The 12,500-nt window shown below is 33.6% G+C and overlaps 2 protein-coding genes across 5 annotated transcripts in view; both read right to left on the minus strand.

Moving 5' to 3' along the window:
- The window catches only part of LOC122265515 (uncharacterized), a 192,947-nt gene that overhangs the window by 81,715 nt on the left and 98,732 nt on the right, over positions 1 to 12,500 (minus strand). The window lies entirely within an intron of this gene.
- Positions 1 to 12,500, minus strand: part of LOC122265484 (tubulin polyglutamylase ttll-4) — a 25,421-nt gene that overhangs the window by 7,427 nt on the left and 5,494 nt on the right. For all 4 annotated transcript variants that reach the window (XM_043034865.2, XM_043034837.2, XM_043034842.2 and 1 more), the window contains exons 2-14: positions 11,970 to 12,500; positions 10,670 to 10,789; positions 10,210 to 10,431; positions 9,863 to 10,031; positions 9,527 to 9,659; positions 8,619 to 8,796; positions 8,338 to 8,495; positions 7,680 to 7,795; positions 6,697 to 6,892; positions 6,406 to 6,501; positions 4,588 to 4,712; positions 4,081 to 4,202; positions 3,017 to 3,090 (exon numbers count right to left, since the gene is read on the minus strand). The exon at positions 11,970 to 12,500 is cut by the window's right edge and continues 350 nt beyond it. In XM_043034865.2, coding sequence (XP_042890799.1) covers positions 3,017 to 3,090; positions 4,081 to 4,202; positions 4,588 to 4,712; positions 6,406 to 6,501; positions 6,697 to 6,892; positions 7,680 to 7,795; positions 8,338 to 8,495; positions 8,619 to 8,796; positions 9,527 to 9,659; positions 9,863 to 10,031; positions 10,210 to 10,431; positions 10,670 to 10,789; positions 11,970 to 12,500 — 2,240 coding nt within the window. The remainder of the gene's footprint in view (positions 1 to 3,016; positions 3,091 to 4,080; positions 4,203 to 4,587; positions 4,713 to 6,405; positions 6,502 to 6,696; positions 6,893 to 7,679; positions 7,796 to 8,337; positions 8,496 to 8,618; positions 8,797 to 9,526; positions 9,660 to 9,862; positions 10,032 to 10,209; positions 10,432 to 10,669; positions 10,790 to 11,969) is intronic.

Raw genomic sequence — 12,500 nt, forward strand, 5'->3', positions numbered from 1 at the left:
ATAGATATATATATATATATATATATATATATAAATACATTTACATATATATATATAAATATATATACACATATATATATATATATACATAAATATATATACACATATGTATAATATATATATATTATATCATACATATATATATATATATATATATATATATATATATATATATATATATATATATTAATATATATATATATATATATATATATATATATGAATATATATCATAATATATATATATATATATATACTTATATATAGATACATATATATACATACATATATACATATAGATAAATATACATAAATATATACATATATACACATATATATAGATATATATACATACATATATATACATACATATACCAAATATATTATACATATAATACATATATATATATTATATATCATATACCTATATATTATATATATATATATATAAATATATACACATATATATGTATATTTATACATTATATATATATACATATATACATATATATACATATATACATGTATGTGTCTATATATGTATATATGTATATATATACATATATATATATATATATATATACACACACACACAACATATGGATATATATATATATATATATATATATATATATATATATATATATATATATATATATATATATATATATATTTATATATACATAGACAGACATATACATATATATTACTTTTTTCTTATCTTTCTTATGTGCATAAGTGTTCAGGTGATATATATGTATATATGATGAAAAATTAAAATCACACACAATAGTACTAATATACAATGTTTGATAAGATAGTGACACAAAAAGTTGAAACTGATCCATTTCCTTAAATTGCAGTTTAAAATTTATGAAAGGTCTCTACTACATTTAAAGCATGCAAATCTCCAATAGTTCATATGAATACTATATGAATAGCCATTACATTACTTCTTTTGTTTGTACTTCAAGATTTAGTTACTTGGTACTCATATAATCCAATGCAATTCCAACTTTTGACATGTGTACACACTAATTATAAATTATATGACATCTCACTGCCTTTACTGAAAATTCCCCCATCATGATAGCAATCAAAAGTAATGTATCATTAAGATTATTTTTTCTAATATGCATTATCCTTATATCTCTGGACTCCTTTCCAATAAATTAAGTATGCATGTATAAAGCACCTTGTTAAACAATTATCAGATGCATAAACAAAACACTTGCAATTACAAAAACCTTGGCTTACCACTTACATAGCCAAATATATTTCATGATATGTCAAGGTACTGAAATGTATATTTGTATTGGTGATTAACTTAACAATGGCAACATCAGTGTCTAACAGACTGCAAAACTGTTTCCATCATAGGACATTGCCCTATGATGGAAAGGTAAAATAGTGCCCTCGATCCCAACAGTATATACTACCTAAATAACAAGTACTGCTCACTACCATGCGTAAATATTACGTTAGTCATAGTATCCATGCTTACTATCATAACAAGCTTCTTAAAGCTATTCAAGGTAATGAGGATAAAAAATGCATCTAACAATTTAAAAGTAGATAATGGATTTGTCTCCTTTCATATAGAAACAGGTTTAATGCTATGGATTAAAAATGACTTACAAATAATAATGCCTGTATAATAATATGGAAGGGATTCAAAAAATAAATACCAATTACCTCTTAACTCAAAATGTTAAAGGTCCTTTTTAAAATAATAATCACTATAATAATAAAGGAAAGTAACACAACTAAACAAATAGGTGATGAACTGTATGAATATCAGGTGTTCACTTCACCATTTATCCATATCTATGTCCTTGTCTTCTGCATCCTCTCTAAGCCTTATTTGTACTTGTCTTCTGTAAATGTCTGTCGTTGTATTTGTCTGTGTTTATGTTTTGTGTTCAAACATACATAACAGTATAGAACTCTGTTCTGTATTTCATGGTCTCTTCTGGAAACTTGGTAAAAATATTTGTAAAACATTTACAAGGTTTCCCTGAGACAAATCACAAGCTGTGTGTATCATCATTTTAATACAAAAGTACCGTCTTGTAAATAAAGATGAAATTTCTGCCTGCATCAGCTTGTCAATTATGTTCACTTCCACTACACCTCTCATATACTTTGTTAATTTCATCCATTTCCATTCAATGATTCAACACATTAGAGAATGACCTACTCTATCAAACTTATTTCATAATGCATATCAAATATAATTTCTCTTTGAAGACAGAGTATCAATAATTATCCCTGAAATTTTATGATTAATACCAATTATTCAAATAAAATACTCAATCTATAATATCTAAAAAAAAATATATATATATAATCATACTTTTTTTATCTGGATTTAATTTACAGTTTATAATCACTAGGTTCCCAGCTTCTATGACAGGGCTTTCCTATTCTGTATCTTGTGCACCATTATCATCTTCCCATTAAACATACTCTGGTAATCAATCAACTACTATACCTGAACAAGTCCTCCACAAGCATTTTTCTCCAAATCCACAAATATTCCAAATACTAACTTTGTTCTTTCTATTCAGATCCTCTAAAGTCCTGCTGCTATTTCTTATGTTTTCATTCTTTCTCATCTTTATCCAAATGCTAAAAAGTTACTTCTTCATATAAGGCCCACATCCACAAATACACAAACATGCATGCAGGAAAACTGTTTACTAAAACTCAGTAAATCAAAGAGTAAAAGATCACAACAATAAAGGAGGAAAATGGATTGGAAAAGAACCAAATACACCTGTAGGTTCAAACTCTGTCAAGTAAGTAATTTGATAAATAACACTGTCAAGTCCTGGAAATGGTCCTAGCTAATTTCTGAATTGAAAAAAAAACAGCACAGCGGTTTCCTGCCCTTTCATACAAAATGTAAAAACAAAATACAAGATTTTGTAATCCTACCTGAAAATTCATCCTCACAATGCACAGCATGTTTTAATGATCAAAATACAAATACAATACTATTGAAGCTTCCTACCTTTGGCATCTTAAAGGTGGGAGGCACTTGGAGGTGAAACTTCTCTTTGCACAGCGCTTCCAGTCTTTCAATTGCTGAAGAATAAAGATCAAACTAAAATCAATACACTATAAAACCAGCACTTTGGTACGGTTTCAGTTTTTTAAGGCCAAAAATTCACAAATATATAGGCTGGAGGAAATAATTACTTTTTGACAGAAACACAAGAGTATTTTGAAATTTAAATTCTCATACTTACAGAGCTAATACTTTTACCTCATATACCTACATTGTATAAATATTCATAAAGTTAGACCTATTATCCAACAGGGATGTGCTCCACAGAAAATGGCTGGATAATGATATACCAGGTAGTGACTTTTTTCCAATTAGATTATTCAGAATAAGGGAGAGGGGTTCCTAATCATCATCTTGACAAAATATTTTTTTTCGAAAATGGTTCAATTTTCAACTGCACTTTTCATATTTTAAATGAACAAAGAAAAAGTTATCACTTTTCCTCAAATATCATGGCACAAATAATTGCATGTTTAGCTCTTTCCCCTTCCTTAAATCATTTCTCCTCCATCCTTACCCTCCCCCCCTTTTAAAATTCTTTTCTTTCATTTCCCATTTCATCTTCTAATACAACTTTATGCAATACTGCATGTCATTTCTTCCTCTTTTTTCACATAATGACACTAGGCCTACAATCTGGCAGGTGGATGATTCACATGGTATGAAATGTTAAAAAGCTAAAAAAAAGTTAGTTAAAAAAGCCAGTGGGAGAGCAGGAGGAAACAGCAAGAATTGTATTCAACAAAAACATTAAACTATACAAGTTTCGACTAGAGAGCCATAGTAAAATTCAATTTAGATTTCTTCAAAGAACAAAAATAACTACACAAATACACATGTTATTCTTTGTATTGCTTTACTTTACATGTGCATGTTTAAGAACACAATGTACAAGCCCAGACAAACACCAGTAATTTAAAAAAAAATCTAAGTAAAAAGTAAGACAGAAAAACAAAAATAAAAGTATAAATACAGTGTATATACATAACAAAGAAAGTAAAATATACCTTTCTCTCTACAGCTGCCATAAGCATTTTCCCATGCATCCATCAGTCTATTATAATACCGTGGTTTATCCATAAAACCAAAATATGGAGAAGTTTCAGCAGTAGGGAAGATCCGTGTGAATCTGCAAGAATTTTCATGTTTGATCATCATTTCAACATATTATAATTCCTATTTCTCTTGTCTAGCATTGTGTACCATTTAACCTGTTGAAGCCAAGAGTCTTGTGGTTTCACTTTATAATTTATTTTTTCAACACACAAGGTCCAACAGCATTTGCACCAATAATGATAGTAACAGAAATAAACATTTTCACAAAAATATAAGGAAAGGGATAAACAGAGATGAGATAGGCCTACTAATTGACTTCTTGGTGACTAAGCACTTGTGGAACCATCTATGAGTAAAATAATTCATAAAACAAAGCCAGTGTATGGTGCATGTCCTAAATTACAAAAATGGAAACAATTCATGAACAAATTTTTAATAACAAAGTGAAGGTTACTTACTTGCCAGCTCTGTGCAGTTCATCCTCAGCTGTGATGAGATGGCGAACATCATCAGAAGTAAGCTTTTCAATAGCAGAATTCAGATACTGACTACGAGGCATACCATTGACCTGAACATGTTTCACCTGCAATATTGAAAGTGCCATATCTTGAATCAAAAACTGAAGTGGAGTAAAACCTTTCCTAGTACAGTCTCCTCTAGTTAAATTAGACTAAAAGGGGGTAAGACCTCTCCACATAATTAAGGAAGCTGTAACAACTAAGAAACACTTAACGGGCCTTTATCATTCCCTAACAGCGATTCCTTCAAAGATATTAGGACAGATGTCTGGCTGCTTTTGTGCTGCAGATGTTCCCTTCTGATTTGAATTATAGATTCACACTGTCCTTTCTTATCATCAATGCAGTTTTGTATCTTTATGTTCTCAAAGTAGAAATAAAAATGGTGCTTGAGTTTCATGTACTTTGGCAATGCCTGTACAGATAAAAAGAAAGAAAGAAAGAAAGAAAGAAGCTAGATATACACCAAAAATCACATTATTCACTAAATCTTATAGAATCAGAAATGTGCCTCAGTACACTTTACAACAATTTTTATCTACTCTAATTCAATTATCCCAACCAAAATTGTTATTTTGTTGTATTGTATTTTTTAAAGCTACAAATCAAAATCAATATTAAAAGACTTAGATAATTTTCTAGCCTCCTGTGGAATATTGGCAAATGTTCTCCTGTGTCCTTACTTATGCATGCCTATACACGTCACACTCCTTAACCCTTTCCCGACGGGGCACAATGATAAGTGAAAACCCCTACGCCGGGCCATTGCAATATTGCATTGGAAACGTCACACTGGCATGACACCCCGGCATCAGGAGTTTAGCTGTGTCACACGGGTGTGACGCACCATCGTCATAGGGTTAACGACACATTACATGATATCATGTCATAGTCCTGTTGGTCTTACTGCCGGGGATGTGAAATCACATCATGGCTTTTTGAATGGCTGGCCATCGACTTATCAGACTAATAGCCCAAGGTGTTACGACTGCACTTTTCAAAATAACCCAACATTAACCCAATCCCGACTGGCCCAGCGATAAGTGGAAACCCCCTACGCCGGGCCTATGCAATATTGCATTGGGAACGTCATAAATGTATGACGCCCCAGCATCGGGCATTTAGCTGTGTCACACAGGTGTGACGCACCATCGCCATAAGGTTAAGTCCAGGTGGAGCCAAAACCCCACTGTGGTTAATGGGTTAAAGGTTAACCACTAAACTCAGCTTTTATAGCCTATCTCCTCCCTTGGCTTGGGCCCCTCTGTGAATATGTGGTTAACAGATGTTGGGGCACTGCTGTGAATTAAAAGTGGACCAAATGTAAGTAGTGCACGTTTTCATGTATGGAGAGGCTGGCACAGATAAAGGTGGGGTAATGGTGGTGGCAGGTGGATTAAACAACTTTAACTCGTTCCCAACGGGCTATTTTGGTTTAAAATGGTTGAAATGCCGGGATATTCAAACACATAAGCCTTACATGTCAGGATCCTCAGGCGCACTAGCCGCGAGCGAGCGCTGTGCACCTGCTCACCCAGTGCGCCAGCCTTGACAAAATTACTCGTCCCTGGCGTCTGACCCAAAAACCACTAGATGTGATATCTTGTCACCCGTCGTTAAGGGGTTAAGGGGAGTAATCACTCATTATTAGGACAGGACTGACTTTTACACCTAATGATTACAAGTACTAAACCCTCAAAAATAGAACTAATGCTTGTAAATAAAATCAAGCAATCAAAATTAATAATTTCTACTAACCTGCTCTTCCCCAGTAAGGAGCCTGGTGTATATGCGGCGATCAAGACACAAGGAAGACACACTTTCCCCCAGATTTAAATCCTGTAACAGATTTTTCTGAAAAAAAGAAAAAAAAAAGAAAATCACCAAACACTAAAAAACATACTTTATTTTTGAGGTACTTTTAAATACATTAATGTATGGCAGATAATTAAAAATGAGTCAAATACTCTGTATCTTAGCCTATTTAATCTATTGTATGTACATATAAAGGACTTCATTCTTAACAAAAGCACTGCAAATAGCTGGTACCTGTTGCTGCTGGCTAAGTTTATCTGGGATGTGCAAGGCTGCCATATTGAGAATGTCAGCAATGAGAGGACCCTTCACCGAGTGGTCTAGAGGTGAAGCAGAGTGCAGCGATGGGGAAATGTTCACCTCCAAGAGCCACGGTCTTAAACGCTCATCAATTATAACATCAAAACCAAAGAGTTCATAGCATGAATACCTGCAATGGACATTATAGATATCTTCAGGTAAATTTGTAAAAATATTTTTAATCTCTTAGCCCATTAGGATTGGATGACATGATATCAAGCCATGGGAATATTTTGCTCCTGCATGATGATGTGAGAAAAGGGAGAAAAGGGAGAAAAGAAAAAAAAGAGAAAAGAGAGAAGAGAGAGAAGAGAGAGAAGAGAGAGAAGAGAGAGAAGAGAGAGAAGAGAGAGAAGAGAGAGAAGAGAGAGAGAGAGAGAGAGAGAGAGAGAAGAGAGAGAAGAGAGAGAAGAGAGAGAAGAGAGAGAAGAGAGAGAAGAGAGAGAGAGAGAGAGAGAGAAGAGAGAGAAGAGAGAGAAGAGAGAGAGAGAGAAGAGAGAGAGAGAGAAGAGAGAAGAGAGAGAAGAGAGAGAGAGAGAGAGAGAGAGAGAGAGAGAGAGAGAGAGAGAGAGAGAGAGAGAGAGAGAGAGAGAGAGGAGAAGAGAGAGAGAGAGGAGAGAGAGAGAGGAGAGAGAGAGAGAGAGAGAGAGAGAGAGAGAGAGAGAGAGAGAGAGAGAGAGAGAGAGAGACAGAGAGAGAGAAAGAGAGAGGCAAGCAATTAGATAAATAAATTGATAAACATATAGATATGTATGCATATATGCAGTTTAAGGATTGCAACCTACACAATGTAATTTCAAGGCATTAGCAGATGCCAATCAAAGGTTTTGTTTCTTATAATCAGAATAATTTAAACAAAAATCAAAACAATTAGTAAGATACAAAAAAATACTCGTAATTTTAATTGAATATCTTACCTGGATCTCACATTCTTCCTTGTGCGGACAACAATATCTCTCTCTCCACTAATGACAGTCTTAATCACCAAGTCTGCAATTCGGCTCCAGAGCTCTGAGGTTTCTACACCTTTGGCCTGATAAAAAAAATATATAGATAGATATATATACACATCTATATACAAACACAGTCTTTTAAAAACTGTATATAACAATATATATAGTACACTTCATAATGAAAGGACAATGGCACTTTGTTCAAACAACTTTTTTAAAACTTTGAGGCCTGGCTACTTTTCAACTTAACATTTCTGTGGGTGGGTTATTTCTAACAAGCATTTATTAACTTGATATTAATAGTATAAAATAATAGCTACTATTATGACATTAAAAATGATCATGATGGAGGATAATGATAATCATAATAATGAAAACATTAATAGCTTTCCAAATAGGAACTACATCTCAACTGATATACATTCTAAAATACTGAGCATCTCATACATTTAGCTATCTAATAAAACTTTAACCCATTTAACCCATTAACAACAGATGATGTGCTATCACATCATGGCTTTTTGTATGGCCAGCTTGTGGAGTGATCAAGCACATAGTAAATCTAATCCAATCTTAATATTAAAGTAAAAAGTACTAAGTAGCACAAAACCAAACAGCTCACCTTCAAGTAACCCCACAGAGACTTTAACGTCCACTTGTGTCCCTGACATTGCCCAGCATCGGTGTTGTGTGTGTATGATGATGAGGATTTGTTCACACTATAGTTGGTAAGGTGCATGTACCTATCACTCAGGTTTGCTGATGCACTGTTGTACTGAACTGTAAACATAATTCTCTTAATACATCGGTTATAAATACAAAGTTCTTGGTAGTTAAAGTTATACTATCAAAAGTTTCTCATTTCATAAAAAAAAAAAAAAAAAATTCATCAACCACACTTACCAGATGCAAATCTAACTAGCCCATCCTGGTAGAGAAAAATACGGAGAGGATGGAAGGAAGTGACAAGAACATATATGCGCATGTCAAACTTGGTATCATTAATGAGGTAAGGGCGGCTGATGTATCGCTGAACTACAACAGGAGAGTCAGTAGGCACTTGTGACCATTTATGAACAACCTGTAAAAATGTGTAATAATATTATTTATCACTTTCTTTTCAGAACTTTTGTTTCTTTTAATTTTCTAATTCCTTGCGACTCCTGCTAAATCATTATATTTATCATTTTCTGATTTGCCCATTCACTTTTCTGCATTACTTATTAAAAGATAAAGGTAAAAAAAAAAAATAATAATAATAATCTTCTAGGGGACCACATGTCTATCATAGATCTATATTCTCAGACAAATATTAGGTCTATCAAGTCTCTTAATGGAATCCTTTCAGAAAATAATTAATATGTGGTTGAGTACATGTTCATTCCATGTAAGGTAAATCTAGGCTTAACCAATTGACAGTGCCACTATGGTTTCATTTTGATAATTTCTTTTATAAATGAATCATTCCATAAGGTCTCTTTTTTTCCTGTTTACCCAATAATTGAAATTTTCAGGAAGGAGATTTTATCTTTATTACTATTATTACTGTCATTTATTTTGCTATAATGATGATAATAATAATGAAAATAATCATAACGAGAATTTTAAAAATAAGATAAAGTGTGGTGAGGTCAGGTAAACCAACTAATCAACTTCTTGGCAAATAAGTACTTGCAGACCAGATATGTGTAAATAAATTAATAAATGAATAAATCCATAGTGGGTTCATCCAGCTATATTAGAAAAGTTAAAGAAACAAACTTTATGAAATGGTCTATTCAACTAAAATACAGCAGAAATATTTGACTGACCTGTATTCCTGTGCCTCTTGCAGAAGCTGGAGGCTTAACAATCCACTTCTTTTTAACACCTTCCTTATCAAAAGCTGCTTTTAAGGCTTTTAAATCACCTGGTAGTACAAATGTCTTTGGAATAAAACCAAACCTGAAATGTATAAAGAAATATTAATCATAGTTTTATTTTCGTTCATGCATATTCTTAAAAGTGTTTCCTAAAATAAAATAATAATTTCAAAATGTTACATAGTAATCTTACATATTCAATGAAATCATTGTTTCTGTTAAAGTTTCAAATATATGAATTTGTTTAAGAAACTAATATATAATTATAATATCTCCAACACATACTCTTCTTTTCCAAACTTTGCCTGAAGACGCACAAAGTTCTTCCACAATTTATCTTTCCTGCCTATTTGGAAAGTACCCGGGAAATGGTTAAGTTTCTGGAATTCACGCACTGCCTTGAAACATGGAGACTTCATGTGTTTTCCCCAAGTTCCAGACCACTGCATAGTTTCTGTTTTTATCAGCAAGAAAGATTAAAGATTATAATAAATAAAGAGAATAACTATATGAGATGGGATATATCAAAAATTATACCTATAACTATGGATTACTGAATACATGAATAATTCAAAAAGAAATAACTAAAACTGAGTGAAAGACAAAATAGTACCATCTTTAACAGAACTTACTCTTTGTTATCTTGAATCCTGAATTTGCAACAGTTTTTCTAACAATTAGTGGGGTAATGTTCGTGAACCTCCACTTTAACAATCGTGAGATTGCTAATGGCATTTCAACTGTCTTTTCATTATACTGGCAGAAATTAATAGAAGGTGGCACATATGAGAACAAACTGGGTGTGAAGGACGGGAGGGGAGACTCTGCTGGAGATTCAGTGTAAAGAAGAGAACCTACGGAAGACCAGACAAAAATTATGGTATTTCGTTGCTTACAAAATATCAGTGATCTTTCCATTTTTTTTTATAATTCACTCTATTTTTATGTTGACCTAAGAGAAACAAAAACAAAAAGTTAATCTACATTTAGGTAATATCCAAATCCAGAAAATATATTGAAATTTTCTTATCAAAAATACATTTGCCATCCATATTTCCTGACTCTAGAATTTTTAATTAAAAATGTATTTACCATCTTCATTAGCTGCAACTCCATGTTCATTGATGCATATGGTATTCAGAGCTTCACTGGCCACAGACCGCAAGGAACATGTAGACCCAACTGTTACAGAACTTATTACACTTTGGTCATCTATGGACAAAAAAACAAACAAACAGAGAAGTTTAATAGCAGTACATTAAATATATATTCTCTCAAATATAAAACTCCCAAAGTGATGGGTAACACAAACATGCTACTTTTAACCCACTCACGCCGGATGACGTGCTGACACGTTTCGTGGTTTTCGCGTCAGACGCCGCCGACGAGATATCTGGCCAAGACCGGCGCTCGGGGTGAGCGCGCGGGCAGCCCAGGCTCGCGGCCCGTGCGCCCGAGAATCTCGAAGCGTTCGGATGATGCGTTCGAAAACCTCGGCATAGCGACCGTGCAAAGCCGGAATGGCCCCGGCGTGAATGGGTTAATGAGGCACATTGTGAAAGCAGACTGACAATTAATCAGTGTATCAAAAATTTAAGAAAACTAAAATGTCCAGACCTATTTTTCATAATTTCTCATTAATCTTAAAGACCCTATCACTTTGGAGAATTGGAAACATAACCAAATAGAGAAAGTAATAAATGCAATTAGTAAACTACCTGTGTAACATAGTATAAAAGAACTTCAAGGTATAAATAAGAAAATAGGTAAGAGGCATATAAGTACAAAGGGCATGGATATCCATCCTGGACATCAAGATCTTTTTAGCCTTTCAACTTTCATGTCAAGGCTTTGTCTGGCATTCACATTGGGTGATTGGGTGTGTAGTGGTTGGTTGCTGCCTCAGCGTACAAAGAGCCCAGGGCACTAGGCCCACACCCAGTGAAATACCCCAGCAATATGACCAGGCCAAACTGGCCCCATCACTAATGGGTTAAGAATTATTTATCAACCTAAATAAGTGCCAAGAGGTAATAAATAGCCATTTTAAATATGAAATAGTATCCCTCTCACACTGCTAACTGTGATGCAGCACTTTTCATCTTTTATTCAAACTGTTCAATGCCAAACCTCTCAAAGTTGTAATTGATCATATGGCTATATCAACCATTGAACTCAGACCTAATATTGGCCTATCCTATAGATCCCAAGTGAATAAAATATAAAATAGTCTACTAGTGACCAACTGCAAAGAAATATCAATACGTAAGCAAGTAATAAAGAACCATTCAGAAAAGTGCTCTTATTGATCAGAATTATTCTCCTGTAGAACTTAGAAAGAATGCATACTGACTCAATCCAAAATGTCAAACTACGTGCAAAATACACTAACCTTCTCCGCAACTTTCTTCATCTTCGTTATTTGTTATTAGAATATCATCCTCTTCTTCACCTTCTGATGAATCCAAGTAGTTGTCATCATCCTCCAGCTCCTCCTCCTGTTCACTTGGCCCATTCAGACCAGGCGGCTCCAGCACTGATGAGTTACTGGAGCCTCCACAACCTTCAGGCAACTGGGTTACATACTCTAGGGTGGCAGCACAATGAGGAGAAAGGTTTCCACTAGGTGCTTCATTGTGTAAAGGTCTATGATTTAAATACTCCCCTACTATCATACTTGGATTAGATTCCATGTTATCACTAATATGACTGAGGTTTCTACATTCTCTACTAGTTTCACTTCTAATAACTTCCACAGTGTTTAAATTCTTTACACTATCACTACTACTGTCATATGTGGTACAAGAACACGATGCTTCAGCACTTGATGCACCAATATTACTGTTTGTGATACTATTTGCATTAATATTAACAATATCTGTTCCTGCATCTAATCTGGAAGTTCTAACGTTTCTTTCACACA

Source organism: Penaeus japonicus, unplaced genomic scaffold (genome assembly GCF_977035675.1).
Source record: "Penaeus japonicus unplaced genomic scaffold, GWHDUDI00000001_assembly GWHDUDI00000026, whole genome shotgun sequence".
Lineage (NCBI taxonomy): Eukaryota > Metazoa > Arthropoda > Malacostraca > Decapoda > Penaeidae > Penaeus > Penaeus japonicus.